This window comes from Simochromis diagramma, unplaced genomic scaffold, assembly GCF_900408965.1.
Source record: "Simochromis diagramma unplaced genomic scaffold, fSimDia1.1 OVJJ01000463.1, whole genome shotgun sequence".
Lineage (NCBI taxonomy): Eukaryota > Metazoa > Chordata > Actinopteri > Cichliformes > Cichlidae > Simochromis > Simochromis diagramma.
The window spans coordinates 4,383,354-4,402,170 of NW_024386941.1; the positions used below are offsets into that span (position 1 = coordinate 4,383,354).

The 18,817-nt window shown below is 40.1% G+C and overlaps 1 protein-coding gene across 4 annotated transcripts; it reads left to right on the forward strand.

The window, feature by feature from the left end:
* Positions 1–1,010: 1,010 nt before the first annotated feature.
* On the forward strand, positions 1,011–18,667 carry LOC120736983 (tripartite motif-containing protein 3-like). Of its 4 annotated transcripts, none has more exons than XM_040037406.1 (13): positions 1,012–1,171; positions 9,810–9,950; positions 10,477–10,717; positions 10,923–11,074; positions 11,197–11,377; positions 11,465–12,194; positions 12,385–12,488; positions 12,565–12,732; positions 12,830–12,998; positions 13,552–13,611; positions 13,839–13,909; positions 15,956–16,096; positions 16,187–18,667. In XM_040037406.1, the coding sequence occupies exons 3-13, from the start codon at positions 10,601–10,603 to the stop codon at positions 16,337–16,339; spliced, it is 2,046 nt and encodes a 681-aa protein (XP_039893340.1). In that variant the 5' UTR covers positions 1,012–1,171; positions 9,810–9,950; positions 10,477–10,600; the 3' UTR covers positions 16,340–18,667. The 4 variants fall into 4 exon arrangements, with proteins under 4 accessions (XP_039893341.1, XP_039893340.1, XP_039893339.1 ...); XM_040037404.1 differs by having other exon boundaries at positions 1,013–1,171; positions 9,810–9,982; XM_040037405.1 differs by lacking the exon at positions 13,552–13,611 and having other exon boundaries at positions 9,810–9,982.
* The last annotated feature ends 150 nt before the right edge of the window (positions 18,668–18,817 follow it).

An 18,817-nucleotide genomic window follows, 5' to 3' on the forward strand; every position in this document is an offset into this window, starting at 1 on the left:
AATAGATTACTTTAGGGTTGTGTTATTTTTTGTTGAATTATCTATTTTAAACCATGTTGAGAAAAGCACTGTCAGTGTTGTCAGTCTGACCTACATTATGTATATCTGTTATAGTCACTGCTGCTGCCAGACTGCTGCAGCCATCTTGACTCAACTGGAAGCAGTCTCCATGGCAACTCCACCTTGCAGAATAAAACCAAGAGACAATTGTTTGCCCCTCACCCCCAAGCCCCACCCCCCAACAAACTCCTTATAGCCTGCAACACAACAGCCACCTAACACTGACGGCCTCCAGCATTTTATTATACAGTGACATCATTTTGTATTCAAAATTCTCAACCTGCATGAACACATACTCTCATTTCAAATAACCCCCCAAAGTGAAAGCTGTTGAATTCACTAGCAAAAAGCCAGAGTCTTTCTTTGTTCTCAAAAGCCTCTTCTAAGTGAAAACACACAGCATATCCCATTACATATTCCATACTATACCACCACCTGGCCTCTAGAGTGCTGTATTACTAAAACTAGCAGGACTCCTATTATTAAATGAACACACCTATCCCCTTCCATTCTCTAAAAAACAAACAAAAAACAAAACAAAAAACCTCGTCAGCTTTCGAGCAACATACTCTTTATAATAATTAGCATTTTACATGTTTAGCGATTTTTACAAAAGTCTCTGGAAGGATTTAGGGAAATGTAATATAATTAAATCACTATATTGCCGTCAGTTTTGTGCTTTTTCGTTTTACTCTGATCATTTTTGTGTTTACATCCCCAAAATTCAAAGGGTAAAGAAATAAACGTTGTGCTTTTAAAGGAAATGGGTGGTACCCAAGGAAGCCAAACCCCTTTGCAGTAGTCAGATTTATCCCTCAGTCAGTTCTCCAGATTTTCCACGTCTTTTGCATATCCCCTGCCTCCTCCATATGCTATTGGGTTCTTTAACTCCTCCCATTAGCCCTCTGACCAATGCTGCGCATAAACCACTCCCCTAATCTCCTCCTTTCCCTTGTCCTCTTCCTTACTGTCCCCTTCTTCTCCCAGACAGACCCTGCCCTTTCCTTTCTGTCGCCCTGTCTGTGGATTCTGTATTGGAGAGGGTTGGGACACTGACAATGGGAAGCTTTCTTTACGGCCTGCAATGCTGACACTCCTGTTGGGAATTTACGTGAGTACAATGTAACCATTCACTTCTTTTTTATGGTGTCGAATTTCTGCTTTCTCATCCTGCTTGTTCCGTTATCCGGAGTCCTCAGAGATACAATGACTGGGCTATAAGCAGATGAATAATTGATTACTTCATCCCAGCAGCATCTGTGCACGGATAAATCATATCAGAGGGGGCTGTACTTTAAATAAAACAAACAAAAAAACATGATGTCCCCCTCTTTTGTGCTTTTTTAAATTGCTACAATCAACCAACTTAAAGTCAACGCAATTAATTCCAGCACCGTTTAAGACAAACTGTTGCACAGAAATTCTCCATTGCTCTGATTTTTTTAAAGCATTTTTTTTTCCCTCATTGCTTCCTCTTTCAGCCCACACAATTCTCCATTTTAGCTCCTAGCTGGCTGCCGGCTGGCTGCCGGCTCAGTAGCAGGTGGGCATCTCTGCTGCAGTCTGAGGGCTGGGCTCTTTTTAACCAAGCATACATGCTCGTTTGTTAGAGGATTAGTGATCTTCCGTTGGTTTTTCTCATCTGAATATGTATGGAGTGTGCTGCTGAGAAGTTTTGTGAGCCACATGTGAATCTACATGTTGTTTTCTTGTGCCACTCTGTGGCTCCTTGTGTTGCACTGTACTGCAGCAACAGCAGCAGGCAATGCATCATTTTTGAAGACATTTTTTTTTTTAGTCTTCAGGCCTAGACTGTGAGCAGATGGTCCAGTGGTTTTGGTATTGATTGTCTTTGTTCTGAAAGGCTCGTTTTATATTTCTCATTTTAGGCTAAAAGTATCTCAAAAGTTTAATTTTTAAAATGAATGCAGGTGATAGAGATGTTTGCCTGGTTTTGCTCTGTTGGCTGCTTGCACTGGGTCACAGGGAGGGTGCAGACGGTGCAGGATGCTGCGCCAGAGGGCAGATTGTTAGCAGAGCTTAGAGAGTCAAATTATATCTGTGCTCTTAAGGTATACAGGACAGGGAACATGTGCAAGAGAACCAGGGGACCAACAAGGGCGTTGTGTGGGTTATACAGTACTACTCTGCAAATATTGAGCAACAGAGATTAAACTGTAGCTTAGAAGTGACCAGAAACAGCAACAGCTTTTGAATACTAATTCGATCAAAGGCAGACATGTAGCATATATGCTATAGGCTATAGCCCTTACCTGCTAACAAAATCAGCCCCCAGTGCACCAACACAAGTGAGAGGATAGGGAACTTGATAAATATATTATAAAAAGATAGATTGCAGGATAATTAGATTTTTTTTTATGTTTCATATTCAGTGATTTATTGACCTGCTTTCCATATTATTATATCAGTATTTAAATGAGACCCATGGCAGTGAGTCAGTTCTCCTGGGTTTATTTTTCCTAATTTGTGTAACAACATCAAATGGAAACGATCTAATCTAATATAATGCAATATCAGTTTATCTGGCTCCACTGTTAATTGCTAATCAGTGTATGATTAACCTGATTTAATATAATACACAAGTTGGATCATTCGCCCTTTCTAATCTTTCCTAGTTGTCATCATGAGGTTTGTTGAAACCCCAATTCAGAATAAATAGATTACTGTAGGTAATAACTATAATAATTATAATTATGGTTTATAGCTCTAGCCAATTAGAAAGCACTTATTTTGGAGTTTAGGACAAAATATTTGAAGGTTTAATCTCCATGAAAATGATTGTGCATATTTTGTGTTATTAATTCATTTATTGGATCAGATTATTGCTCACTGATCAACAGAAGAATGACTGTAGATGAGCCAGAGTTTTGACTTGAGTCTAATTGTCAGCTGGTGTCCCTGGTCAGTTCCTGAAACGGCAATCTAAAATTAGAATATAATGACTTATCACAGCCGGTGCATGCTGATAGTACACAGGCTCCAGATGACCATCAACCAGTACAAGGCACATCCACCAAACTACCAATACAACAACCACGATGAGGTAGACTACATACAAAACAAAAGAAGGTAAAATGCTTGTGATTGGATCCTCTAATTCTGTACTTACGTTTGAGTCAGTCCTCCTTTGAATAGCACTTTTATTATTTTTTTTAATTTCTGTTTAGTGGTTTATGAGGCATCGTCAGCCTTTCATAAGACATCATCAAGAGGGATGCAGTCACGTCAAGATTACTCGCTATAGATAATAAATATTAGATGAGACTTTCTGAAGCAGCAGAGTGGTTTATTTCAACTAAAAAAAATAATCAATATTTTCTGGAAAATACCTTTACCAGTGGACATCTGTAAACCTTCAGCTACTGAACTAAAGTGCTGTTGTTTCTTTTATTGAACAACAGTGCAAAGTTCAGAGATGAACGAAATTTATAGATTACAGACTGAGGCATTCACGCTGTAAAACATGTGACAGCAAAAAATGGTTAAGTCAATAAAAGTAAATATAGCACAATAAAGTCACAGTTTTTTCTTTACCTATTAAAATAACATAGCAGCTGAGCACTGGTACTGTTCATTTTATCAAACCAACATTTGTGCCGCTCGGCAAACTGCCAAGCCGAAACCACATTCAGTTTCTTAAATATCCTGAACACGAACTACATTTTCTTAACAAAGAGTAACCCCACTAATGCTTCACAGTGTCTGTGTATCTGCAAAGTACAGCGTGTATGAGACCGTATTTGAACTACTGAGTCATAGTATGAGACATCTCAGTCCTCTTACTGCAGGTGAATAAGCATTGCAGGCACCGCTTGTGCGCCGATCTACCTTTTGTTAAATCTGCAGTGCGTGTTGTGCCTGCAGACAGGCTGCCCTGCGTGCCGCATTGTCTTCTGACAATGTTTAGGAGTGTGGGCTCACAAGGCGAGACAAAAATCTGCTGTTGTCAGATCTTATCAATCTAAACACAAAACAAAATGATGAAAAACTGCCACAGTGTTAGTTTTTAGTAGTTCAGTGTCTAATTGCAATCAGTAAGTGTCTATGCTAGGCCATTATTAGGCATGCAAATGTGTTCCCGCTCTTATGCTGAGTGTATCATTCTCAATAGCCTTACATATAATATACAGACACTGTTTTTCTTTTATGTAAAGCCCAGCGTTCCATGCTGTGACTGTTCTGTCAGAGATTGATGCATCGAGACAGATTTCTTCATCTGATGGAGTGTAAGGGGGGTGGAGTGGTGGTGGGTGTATTAGTCTTAAGAAGTTTGTGTGAATAATGATTGATGAGTCATCACGGAGCCGGCATCTTTTCTGTCCCTAAAAACATATAAAACAGACCCTGTGCTTAGATCCAGCTGCCTGAATGTCTCATTCTTAGGTCCACATTAACTTTGGCATTGTAAAGAGTGTAACTGCTCCACATTGTTATTCCTAGTGCAGATATAACTGTGTGAATAGTTATTCTTGACCTGTGTTCACCTGAAAGTGCTACAAATTGAGACAATGATCACAAATGTCTTCTGAACAAAGTTACAAACAATGAGACATTCGCTGTGATGTAGACAATAGTTCAGATGCTTTGTGATTATGTAATTTATGCTGTGTCTCTGGAGCATATGCTTTTCTCACTTCTACTCTTACTTGTCTTTTCTCTCTTTATATCTGAGTCAAGCGTACAGATATTCCTTTGTAACAGTCTACCTTGTTCCTCATAACCCAGAAAAATCTTTCAACAGTGTGTTGGGTTTATTCAAAATTACATTTCGGGTAATTCTGCTCAGCCTGTGAACAATTACTGTGTGTTGGCACACGAGGAAGGACACAACAGATGTAGCAGAAAACATAAACTACAGTCTATATTTAAACACAATCTGGAGAGCACATCACTGAGGGCCAACACTTCTCTCTTCAGGTCAGTGAGGCTTTCACCAGTGTTTGCTGGTCTAGTACATAAACAACTGCTGAAGACTCCTCTCTGCTGTGTCTCTTAAAAGTGATATCACAAGATGGTAACACGGATACAAAGTCCGTTTTCCAAGAGATGCTGTATGCAATTGTAGTTCAATAATACTGAGCTGGCTAAGATAGTAATGCTTAAAACAGATTTGAAATATTGGATACCATTGGAGAAAAAGATACTTGTCTGTTACTCAAATAAGGAAAGAGGAAGGGAAGAGGCAAATACTTTATATGGCCACTGAAGCACAAACATCCTGGAATCCTGAATAGTCACTGTTAAGGAATGGTATTAACAATCTGTAAATTACAGCCTTCTTAAAGGGCCAGTTTCTGATTTCTCATTATGTCGATTGAAGTTAAAATTTGATTTGAACATCAGTCTTTCATTTTATTTATCATGAAAGTATCATTAATGGGATCTATGCTCTTATTTGCTCTTATATTCTCTATCCTACATATACTGTTAAAATGGTGCATGGTCATATTAAATATGGCCAAAACTTCAAATATTATTTATGTATAAGAAATAGAAATCGCCCAAAAGCTCCAGGCTGCTCTAAATGCTCAGAAGTTCAGAAAGGTTTTCTTCTACTTGGCTCATTATGATGTTAGTGGTGCCAGATATTTCTATGCGGTCATCTCAGACACGCAGCTGAGACTGAGTACAATAGCCCCACCCATCCGCTGTCTAAACCTTCTGTTTGGGACGGGCAGCCAATCAGAATAATCGATTGATCGGTTGGAGAGGTGAGGGGCTGTACCAAGGTACAGTATGGTTAGCATACCCAGTCCAAGCATTTGGTCATGTGACAGTTCCGTTTTATTGGGCCAAATTCATTGGCTTATCATCTCCTGTATAAAAGAGTTTTTTTTTGTTTAACTGTGTGTCTCTCTTAGTCTGCATAGTCCAGAGATATTTGAATGAAACTTCTCCACCAAATACTTTTTCTAAGTTAACAACAGTTAAATGAATAAATTTCAGCCTGTTTGTAATGAATGACCGACTTTATGATCCGTTCATTTCTTTAATCAAAAGTCTTATTCAGTGTTGCACGAAGGCTGGAGCACATCCAGCTGTAACCAGGTGAGAGGCAGGGGTACACCCTGAGTACGTCACCAGTCTACCACAAGGCAATAGCTCGCTATTCATTTGGAGTCATGATTTAACTTAACGAGTATATATTTGGATTGTCGGAAATGGAGTACCTTGAGGAAATGCTTGTAAGCACACGTGGAACATGCAGACTCAACAGAGAAAGGCCTCGGGCATGTTTGAAACAAGAATTTTCTGCTGTTGGGAGGTAACTGTGCTAATCACTTCACCACAGGGCCGCTCTGTACTTGAAAATCACATGTTGACATGCTGACACTGATAGTTTTATCTTGGAAGCAAGCTGATTTATAACCATTAACTGAAATTAGACAAGTAAAGTTTAATAACTTTAGGGGCTTATTTTGAGTTATTATTTTTAAAGACTTTAACTTGCTTCTGTCTCATTGACTATAACCAAGAGATGACATTTTGCATTAAATGTAATAATAGTTGGTCACATAACTGTGGGTCAAAGAATTAGTCATGTATTCAGAATAACATTATATTTTCCTCTATCACTGGAATTTTCCGTCTCAAAAAAAAAGTTGAAATTTCTCTTTCCTATTTATTCCAATTTATCGAGGAGCAAAAAGCCCTGGATTAGGAAGCATGTGTAATTTTTTTTTTCTTTGTTTTTGTTTCCATTATAGAGGACAGCGTAACCATAGTGATTTTTTATTTTTATTATTTTAAAAGCATCTACAGATATAAAAAGTAGCACTTCAATCGGTGGAGCAGTGAGAGGAGAGAAACCCTTACCTGCGCAACCAATTGAAATCTAAGCAGGTTAAGCTGAGGGCAATGTTTTCTCTGAAGGCGAGCTCCTGTTGCTAAAATCCAATTAAATCATTCATATTACATGTGTCTGTTTTCAAGAGAGAGGTTTTGAGCATACACACTTGCTTCAAGCATGGAATACAGCTGTATCATCTTCGGACAGCTAGTGACTAGCCTTCATTCTTTTATGTGGACATGAAGCATTTTCTTCAAAGCGAATTTGAAGTGACTGGGCATGATGGTGTCATCTGAATCTGTGAGACAGTAATCCAGATGGCAGACAGGACCTGACCCTGCAGGAGGAGATTAAGGCACTTAACAGTAATGCAGGGTGAGAGTGGCAAGTGACGTTTTGCAGTGAAACGGCTGACTTTGCAAACATTCGCGCCGTGATTTTCTGCAGTAAAAAGAGAGGAAAGGGACTATTGACCTCATCTGTATGAAGCGCTGACTGTGCACTTTTCATGACAAAGCCTTGTGATTGCTGTTTAATCACATGCTTCCTCAGACATTAGAGTAAACTGCAGATTGAAGTCTTTAGTCTGTGTTTAATTAAATATATTACTATTTATGTTGTACATTAGGTATTCTCTAAATTCACACAGGGAAAGAAGGTTTTTAATGAAAGATCTGTCTGTGGTGAGGCGAGTGGGAGTAACTGAGCCGAGGAGGGCTGCTTGAAGAACAGACAGACAGGCAGGGAGAAGGGAAGGTGGGGGAGACTGTTGCAATCCTAAAGACAGTGGCCAGTCTGTCGAGAAGGGAGGAGCCTAGAGGTCTTGGCTCATCATACTTCCTCCTGATGTCACCGTTCAGCTGCTGCAATTCAGAGTCTATGTAAAGGGAGGACAGCCCAGGGAGGGGAGGGCTTTTTAGGGGAGACAAGGGAAGGGGAGGCATAGAGTTTTTTGGGAAGGGCTTGTTGTGAATGGGCTTGGCAGACCTCCTTAGTCAGTAGGCCTTCTAATCACTTGGGAAGAAACAACAATAGAGTCTGCGTGCTTGAGAAAATTCCCATCTGTCTGTGGCTGGGCTCAGGCATACTGATGTCATGAGTGCATTTATGTGGCCGAGAGAGAAAGAGAAAAATGACAGGATAATAAAAAAACAGGGAGAATGAGGGAGGGGAAGAGATGTGGGGCGCTGAGCTGTGAGCAGAGCTGAAATGCCATTGTTATTGCTCGCTGCTCTGTGTTGCAAAAAGGGACAGCTGCCGCCGAGGCCTGCTTGCTCATGTGAGGCAGAGAGCCCAGCTCACCGTGAATTTTTCCCCATCTCCCCTCAGACAGAGAGGCAGGTGGTTCCTGAACTCAGCCTGCTAAGAGTCAAGGGAAGGAACTAGAAGGAATTTGGGGAGTGGCATTTCAAAGCTTCCTCTTTCCTCTTGTTGCTCTCAAAGAAAAGGGGCCTAGTTATATTTTTAAGGCATCAGCTGAAAGACAAAGTGTTGTTTGGTGAGACATGTTATAGTGACGCAACAAGGAAACTGATAGTAAGCTCAAATAGAGTGAATCCTTCTTTTGTCCGGTCTGTGTGCATTGTTTTAAACTGCAATGAGCAGGATGTTTTTACGCTCATGAACATGATCAAGAATTTAAAAAAATGTTATACATTGTCAGTTACTCAGAATATGACATCTTGCATCAATGATGGTGTGCTACATTCATTTACATATTTTTGAACTGTAATCAGGTTTAAAATGACGGCTCAAGGTCAACTGTCAGGTTTCCCCGGCTCAAAGGTTCACTTTGATTAATAGCACCATAGCAATTAACCTTCTCATATACGTATCAGATAGCTGTTTTAAGCTTTCTTGGGCATTAATGAAGCTATTGGGTATCCTAGCTGTTCATGATCCTACATAACAAGAACATATCTTGCTAGTGTTACAAAGAAAATTGAAAGAAAAAGCAAAAGCAAATAAATTAATTGCCTTTGAGTTCTTTTCCCATGTAATTTGACATCTCAGCAGTCGTCACGGAACTGTCTTTGTCAGGGGATAAATTCAGTTAATCTGTAATGAATTTTTTGAGCTTTAATTCAAGACGTGCAATGCAGTGTCAAGGTTATTAGCGGATGGTGCATTACAGAAAATTATAAGGAGCTTGGGGTGTCAGTTACCTGACTGAAGGTGTTTTGCAGGACAGGAACTATAGAGGAAATAGGGCTCTTTACAGTGTTAGCCAAACCAAATGACAAAACACACCAATCCTCCTGCTGGAATTTTATTATCATATGAGTCACTCACTTTTGTAAGCGGTGTTTATTGACCAGCTTGTCTGTGTTTTTGGACTCCATGTAATCCTTTATGTGCTTATGTACACTATGACAGATGTACGGCACAACATTGGCATGCTAAGTTAATCCCTGCTTGACCCAGTGGTATAATTTCATGTAACAGCAACTCTGCCATCTGAACTGCAAGCCGGCAGGCATCTACTCATCTAGGAGTCATATTAAATAACAAAAGTGACACAGTACACCGAAAAATATCACCAAGAGTAAAACATCAGTATTAGTATCATGTTTTGATTGGCTTATACTGTGTATAACTTCTAACACTATTGCTGACAGCATAATTGTCTCCACTAAGAGTTCTACCCTGCAGTTTTAATCACATGTATATGTTTCTTTCCGCTGTGTGAACTCAATTGGGGGTTTCACTTCTAAAGTTAAACAGCCTCTGGTGAGGGAACTCATACTACTGACATAGTTTGATAAGCGAGACCATAAATTGCTCGCGGATACAGGATTTAGATGAGGTTTTATTGTGTTAGCGGGACTATGAGTCATTTCTTCCTTTGCTCAAGCAACTACACCCTGTTCACCCTGCCTGACTGTTTCCTCGAGGCTTTCTTGACCTTTCTTCTCTTTCTTTCACCTTGTTTGCACAGGTTAAGTGTTCCCAGTGTCCCCTTTGAATGTCTGTCATTATGGCGAAGCGTGAGACTGGCAGCACCAGCCCTGTGGTGAGGCAGATAGACAAGCAGTTCCTGGTCTGCAGCATCTGTTTGGACCATTATCACAACCCAAAGGTGCTACCCTGCCTGCACACCTTCTGTGAGAAGTAAGCCATGAATCACTTAGCTTTACAAGGTGATCGACACCAGGAGATCAAAGTGACAGTAAAGAGATAAGCAGACATAAAACATTTAGAAGCAAAATAAAAAGATGAGTCAGCGTTTGGCTATTATAGGATGCAAAGTGCTAGATTTTAGTGTACTTTAATGTCTTTTTTAGCAATTTCTAAATTTGGTATCACAGCTCCTCGCTTAAGCGAGCTATTCTGTCATCATCATGGTTTCTGCATGACGTAAGTCACCAGCTACTCTAAGCTTGGTCACAAGAAAAGCACACAGCCTTTTTTTTTAGGGCACAGCTTTGGTAATAGCAAATACTGATTTCCACAGCTGTGTTGCTACAGTAGTACTGTTTTTACATCGTTGTGCTTAGTAACCACTCAAATCACATTGTCCAGTCTTCTAATCAGGTCTCACCCTGAAATTGGTGCTTGACTGCAGCTTTATTAACTGATTTCTTTAACATCTTATCTGATTGTAGATGTCTACAGAACTACATCCCTCCCCAGTCTTTGACACTATCCTGCCCAGTGTGTAGACAGACTTCTATCTTGCCAGAGAAGGGTGTGGCAGCCCTGCAGAACAACTTCTTCATCACAAACCTAATGGAGGTGTTACAACGAGACCCAGAGTGCAGCCAGCCTGAGGCGGGCAATGTTCTTGAGTCAGCCAACGCAGCTACAACCTGTCAGCCCCTTTCTTGCCCTAATCACGAGGGCAAGGTAAGCTTTAAAAAAAAGAAAAAGAAAAAAAAAAAGCTGATCAAAAATAGGTCAGAGCTGTCATACCTCATCTGCATGTTCATGACCGGGCTGCCGACTGTTATTGGATTAAAAAGAAATGCCTTCTGTATATATACATTTGAACTTCTGAGCAACCTTGACCTCAGAAATGTGACTTTACTTGCCTCAACTGCACCATCTGCAGGTGATGGAGTTTTACTGCGAGTCATGTGAAACAGCCATGTGTCTGGAGTGTACAGAAGGAGAACACAGGGAACATGTGACGGTGCCTCTAAGGGATGTGCTCGAACAGCATAAGTCAGCCCTTAAAGGTCAGCTGGACACTGTTCGCAACAGGTAAGATTTTTCACTGCTTTAACACATAATCTATTATGCGATTGCTTTTGGAAGACATTAGTAAAATTGGATGTGTAAAAGTATAAAGAGCTGTAATCTGCGTTTGTTTTTTGCTCTGGCAGACTACCTCAGCTGACAGCTGCCATTGACCTTGTGAATGAGATCTCCAAGCAACTTACAGAAAGGAAAAATGACTCTGTGACAGAAATCAGTAATACTTTTGATGAGCTGGAGAAGGCCCTACACCAACGCAAGACTGCTCTCATTACTGAGGTGGAAAACATCTGCAGCACCAAGCAGAAGGTCAGCGATCTTATTCATTTTAAATTTGATGCATTTAAAAAAAAAAAAAAATCATGATAGCTCTGCTGACTTTCTCCATCTTCTTAGGTGCTTCAAACTCAGCTTACCTCTTTGCTTCAGGGCAGAGAGAACATTCAGAGTAGCTGTAACTTCACAGAGCATGCACTGAGCCATGGGAGCGCCACTGAAGTCCTTCTGGTCCAAAAACAAATGGGTGAGAGGGTGAGTGCTCTGGCAAGACACAGCTTTCCCGAGCATCCTCATGAAAACGGACATCTGGAATGCCAGGTGGAGACGGATGGATTGAGGCGCTCCATTCAGAATCTAGGAGTCCTGATCACAACGGGGGCTGTAGGCCATACCAGCGTTGCCACCGGTGAAGGTCTGCGACACGCACTAGTTGGCCAACACACCACTATCACAGTCACCACTAAAGATAAAGATGGAGAATTGGTGAAGACTGGTAACGCGGTTCTTAGGGCAGAGATTATCTCTGCGGATGGGGTGTGTACTGAAGCTGAGGTGGTGGACAACAAAAACGGCACCTACGAGGTTGGATACACCCTCCGCTCTGAGGGAGAATTCACCTTTTCTTTGCTGCTATATGAACAGCCTGTGAGGGGGAGTCCTTTCCGTTTGCGTGCTGTCAAACCGTCAGATGTCCTGCAGTCGCCAGACGATGTGAAGAGACGAGTGAAGTCCCCAAGCGGAGGAGGAGGTCATGTTCGCCAGAAGGCCGTGCGCAGGCCTTCCAGCATGTATAGCACCACCAAGAAAAAGGAAAATCCAATAGAGGACGAGCTGATATATAGAGTTGGTGAGTGAAAAAGCGTTATTTTGGATATTAATCGTACTGTTGACTGTTCTTACAATCTTCCATCCATGCATATTTTTATGCTTTTAGTGCTTTTAATTTACTTTTAGTGGCACAAAATGGTGACTTATCCTTAAAAGTTTTAATATTTTCATAGTGTTAAAAACATGGTGATGCTTTGTTGATTTGACAGGAACAAGAGGGAGAGATAAAGGAGAATTCACCAATCTTCAAGGCATCTCGGCCTCCAGTAATGGTCGGATTGTGGTAGCAGATAGCAACAACCAGTGCATACAGGTCAGTGGCTAACCTATTTAGCTTCAAAGAATTCATTTTTTGAAGTGTTTAATAATTTATTTTCTTTTTTTTATAGGTTTTCTCTAACGACGGCCAGTTTAAGATGAGGTTCGGGGTAAGAGGTCGTTCACCAGGCCAGCTGCAGCGCCCCACAGGAGTCACAGTAGACATGAACGGGGACATAATAGTAGCTGACTATGACAACAGATGGATTAGCATCTTCTCCTCGGATGGCAAGTTCAAGGTTGGCATTCCAGTCAGTAAAAGAAATGTTTTTTGTTTTTAAACCGCACGATTATAAAGTGAAACTAGATTTTAAAACAAAACTTTGTTTGTAACAGAATAAGATTGGTGCTGGAAGATTAATGGGCCCCAAAGGTGTGGCTGTGGACAAGAATGGACACATTATCACGGTTGATAATAAGGCCTGCTGTGTCTTCATCTTCCAATCAAATGGGAAGTTGGTGACAAAGTTTGGCGCCAGAGGAACATCAGACAGACACTTTGCAGGTACTGAGTGATGTTAAATCAATAAATGGGATATTTTTATATATATATATGATCATTTTATTAACAATGTGTCTTACAGAAAATGACAGAGATGAAGTTTCATGTATCAGGGCATGTGGTTGGGCCAGATTTACAAAATTGATTTCTGTTTCTTCACAGGAAAGTTGATTTGAACAGTGCTAGTGATCAGCATGTCTCTATGCACCCTTCATTTGTTTTAACTAATGAGTGCATGTATAGCTACTTGCTTAATTAGAGACATTAACACACAGTTAATGTTTTGGTTGTTGCACTGATTGTCCTAATTATAAATGATAAATTATACACCCTGTCATCATAGCACAGCTGGAGTTCGCAATTCATGATGTACACTACTGCATGCCAAGTTTTGACGATCGTCCTTCCCTGTTGTTCAGATGTGTGGGGGGGGACTAATTTGCATGCTTTGCTGGAATCCCTCATTGATGCCGCTCCAGTTGTACAGCAATATTTAAGTTGAACTCACCCGTTCGTTCACTTTCATTTCTCACTTATAACTTTTCTTTTCTTTTAGAGAAAAGTGGTGCAAACATTGCACTGGATACAAAGATTAGTAAATCTGGCCCTGTTTTCAGTAAGTAATATATTCACTGTGAATGTGAGCTAAAACAATGAATCTTTGTTCTCTTTTTCTACATGTTGGTGCTTCAGCCCTGTCATGTCTCAGCTCTGAGAGTTTCTCTGTGATCACTTGGTGTCTTGTTTTTGATGTCCAGAAATAGTATGCCGCTTCATCTCATACACTGTAAACGGACGGATGACTCATCTTTGCTGTTCCCTCCCTGTCTCCTCTGCTTTCAGGTCCTCACTTTGTGGCTGTAAATAACAAAAATGAGATTGTGGTAACAGACTTCCACAACCATTCAGTGAAGGTATGGCTTGTTGCAAGTATGTGCGAACGTTATGTTTGAAAACCTGGGACTTCTTCCAGAAAGTGTGTTCAATAAACCTGAGTTGATTAGCTCTGAGATCAGCAAGTCTGAGTTTTCGGTTCCAGAGCAGCTGAATTAAGGGTGTACATGAGTAGAAAAAGAAAACCATCATCGGTAGTGCTCCAGTATCAGGACTCACCATGGCAACGGGTAAATAAAGAGCAAAGCTTCCATTTGAATCCAGTAAACTGAAAAATATGAACATGCGTCAGTGCTGACCATGGTATTTATCTCAAATGGAAGGGCAGGAAAGAGTAACTTTAATCAGGTTGGTCTGCTCTGTCATCATCATAGGCAGACTGTGGTCATCATTATCCCAACTGGAATTTTCACTAGATAAATCTGTAATCCTGATTTTCAATTTGATTTTCAAATCTAATTATTCAGCCATAACCCAACAAGGGTAAAATATAAGTGAAAGAAACAAAAGATAACAGACAGATTACTCATGGACCGGTGATATTAATTACCCAGATAGCAACAGACTACAGGGCAGATCCGCCTTCAGGGCATTTCGATTAATTAAATAAAAGCTGTTTTTCCTACAGGTGATGACCATTCATTGTCTGAATGATTATTTAGTAAAAACTGAATCTTCTAATGGAGTGTAAAAAGCTTAATTTTTTCATACAGAGAGTTTCATTATTTCTGAGATTACTGAATAAAAAAGTTTAGTGAAATTTACAGAAAAAAAACTCTGCTTTAATGTTCCCAGTTTAACCATTTATAATCTGATCTAATTTCAGCCTGCACTGATAGATGATGGCTTTTTCACAGTCATAGCAACGGTGTTTAGATGTTGCTGTTAATAGTAAAAGTTTAGTAATAGTTTCTAATATAATTGAAATGAATGTAAAGTTGTTGTTGGGTTTTTTTTGTAATTGCAAACAAGTTTAAATTTAAATGGCTTTTAAAAACATTATATTAGGATGAGGTGTTTTAAATAAAGAATGCAGATTATAATCAGAAGAAATTAAGCTGTTGAACTGATTCAGATGGATGAGCTGGGAAATGACTGGTGCCAAACTGAGTCTGGGTCTGATCCTTATCCATTTTGGATCCGTCCCGCCGTGCAAGTGGACTCCAACATGGACACAGTTTGCTGATCTGTTACAGAGCATATGAATTTCAGACACTGTGCCTTTGACAGCATTTAATGACTGAAACGCAATCTGTGAACACATTGCTGAACATGAAACGCTCAGGACACAGGCTGTCTGTAGCTGCATTTAAAAACTCATGACTCAAAGGCCTAAAGAAAATCATTTCAGCCTCATCTTCACTCCTTCGCTCAAATGTTCACATCCTCTAGAAGATCCAACTGTGACAGACATTTTTCACAGTGTGACCAATTACAGTGTGGGGAAAATGGCTGACAGTCTGACAGCTGCATTACTGTCTAGAGTGTGAGAGACAGAAAGATGGAGACTATAGATTTTAGTGTGAGCTGATTAAAAGTCTGAGTTGCAATCGCTGTCTCCATCCTTAACTGTTGACAAGGGAATGAATGAAAAAGTCTTTTTAACCACTGGTTGTTGTTAAGCTCAGAGTTCAAGTCAACTCTTTCTGGAGCCTAAAACCCAGATTTTCTCTTCATTCAGGTTTAACAAAGTCAGCGATGTTAGCTAAACTCTCTTCCTACAATAGGACTGAAGTCACTTTAAGATACCAAAACTGAAGCAACCCTTTCCGATAGCCTCTTTATTTTGCAGGTTTTTTTAAAATCTTAAAATAGTGCTTAGCATTCTGATAGAGGCTGCATACCTGTTCCCCCCCCCCCCATTGTTTTCAGCCATGCACTTGGACCGATTTTAAAATCAATCAGTTTCAACAGAACAAGAAAAGGCAGGCAGACTCAACCAAATATCACACAATCAGAAACCAAACACTGCTGTGCTTCTCATGCTGTGAGGATGTGACTGGCATTTTTCTTTACTTGTCAGCATCATTCACCCATTTTCTTTTATGCTTAATCTTACCTGACAGGTGTACAATGCAGATGGGGAGTTCTTGTTTAAATTTGGCTCACACGGAGAGGGGAACGGCCAGTTTAATGCTCCAACGGGAGTGGCTGTGGATGCCAATGGAAATATCATTGTTGCTGATTGGGGAAACAGTCGGATCCAGGTTAGTTTGAGGAAATGAATAATTGGAACTGCGTTACACTTGCAGTAGTCACTCATCTAATCTGTCCTTCAATTCTCCATACCCATCCAGGTGTTTGACAGCTCAGGGTCTTTCCTCTCCTATATCAACACATCAGCGGACCCGCTTTATGGCCCCCAGGGCTTGGCTCTCACATCTGATGGCCACGTGGCGGTGGCAGACTCTGGGAACCACTGCTTCAAGGTCTACCGTTACCTACAGTAGATACCCGAGATAGCCATCTTAAACACCGCAAGCACTGACGACACAACCAATGTATTCCACAAGGTGCAATGATTTTTCCAGTACAGCCTTTTGTGTGTCGCCTCACCTTACCTTTATGATGTGAATTGACCATAGACAGCATAAAAGGTGGACGTCGCTGACATCATCCATCTCATTTCAAAATACCAGATGTGATGAGGAGGGGTGGGTTTAAATCTGAAACTGCTTGCTCATTGGCTAATGACTTACAAGTGGTTAGGCAATGATTGGGATAATCATAGCACATTAATCAACAGATAATGATCCTTTTTAAAACATTGTATGACCAAGATTTACAAAATAGACTTAATTTTTTATTCAGTGTGCCCCAAAATGAGTGACTAAGTCATGAGGGAAGGGTTTACAGAGGTCAAGACAGAAAGCCATTTTCCCATAAACTTCTATAGGGTCAAAGTCTTTTTGCAATTACATCTATTGCATTCTGATGGCCTTTAAGCTGCTGCTTGCACTGGCTTCCTTTTTGCTTACCTGGAAACTACGTCCATGTTTTATCCTGTCTGTGGAACTGACGGTTAACTTTAAAATTGAGTGACGTAGCGTAACTCGGAACAAGCGATGACTTGAAGCTATGGACTGGTTTTTGAAAATCTGCAAATACTGACGTGGATGGTATTCTTAAACAACACTTTCTGTGAGAGCTGACAAGGTAGGAGATAGTTGGAACTATTTAATCAGCCATAACTCGTCCAGATGCATGAAACTTTACTTTATCTTGATACCTAGACAACAACACAGTGCACCCATTAGTTGCTTTCTCATGAACTAGTTAATGCTTACAGTGAAATAAACAGCGCTATGCTTCTCCAGCAATGAAATGTAAAACTTCTCATTTACTGACATCTCACATAAGTGTCACCACCATCTGTGCATTGATTTGCTGTATGTACTGTATATACATGAATGTATATTGTGTATATTAGATCACTCCCTATGTATGTGCTATGATTTTTTTTTTTTTTTTTTGGAAACACTCAGCCTTGTGGCAGTCCAGATCACAGGAGTCAAGGATTCCCGGATTTTAAACATGTGTATGGCAGCTGTTAAAGAGTGTGCTTTCAAACATACCCAGCACATGCTTAAATGAAGAATCGTCATATTTATTGCTATTGCAAGCAGCACAATGATCGTTTTTGTTATTATCTGTTATCTTGAAGGGGGAAAACAATGTAAAATGCTAATTTATTTTATTTTATACTAGCTCAGCATTTGCAAATTATTTTTCTAAATATTTTTTCTTTCTTTCAAGCTTCACACTTTCTCCCTTTGCCCAAATTAACCCCCTTAAAGCAGAATTCAGTATCCACCCGCATCTGGGAAATGTAGATCAGTGTTTGTGCACCTGGGCAGCTCTTTTCCAAAGCTACAACCCTATCTGGTTTTTATTTACAATAACAACAAAAAATATCAGTATTTAGGTTTCTGTGTTTAGGATTTTGGGTTCATAGAAGCACTGGCTTGCCTTTAACAATTCAATAGCTTTTATTCAAGTGCTACCACCTGGATAGAAATAATACAGATATCTCAGGAAATCCATCCAAATTTCACAATATCAGTGGAAGAATATTAAATAGTTGTTTTTTTTTTTTTAAATATCATAAACTCATAGACATAATAGTGGAACAGGCACATTGGGAGCTTTGCGAGAAAACTGTTAATTTGTGCAAATTTAATCTGAATCCAAGGTCATAGCTTATTGGGACGGAAGATGAATTCTGTTTTATTGTGTTTGTTGCTTTGTGGTTTTCATATTAGAAACTGTTACAGATGTATTACCAGAAATGACCGTTTATGAGAGGACATTGACTAGCAAGCACATTCACGCTTAAGAGTACACTATTTGTGATACTGTTCTAAGCTTTCTGTCAAATCTGAGTCTCTGCCTGGCTTCCATCATGCCATGACTCTAAATGAAGGACTCATTTGTTCATTCTATGTAATGTCAAACAAAAACACGGTGCCACGACAGAAGAAAGACCGGGTGCAGCCAAGACAGACTCCAAGTCTGACTTAATTAATCACAGTACTATGCTCAACACCCAGACACTTCCATAACCTTTCAGTGTGGAGCTTTTCTGAGCTGCAGGATATGACTCAAATTCTACCAGTTAAGTCAGCTAGGAAGCTGTGGTTTTCATGCACCTCGACTCGTTGCCAAACAGGAGCAAAGACATGCTCATCTTTTTGAGATGTGTCTAAAGCATTTTATCCGACCCAGTCTTGTTTTCTCTATGAATATGCACTGGTAATAAAAGCACATGATTTACTGAGCTGCCGTGTCTATGTGTGTGACTAACATTTATGTTTGTTTGCTCTGCAGGGAATTATTTTTTCTCCCCAAATAAAACCAAATCGTTTAACAGTAGTGAAAATGAAATTGTAATTTACACAGGCACTGGGGACACACATTTTGGGCTACAG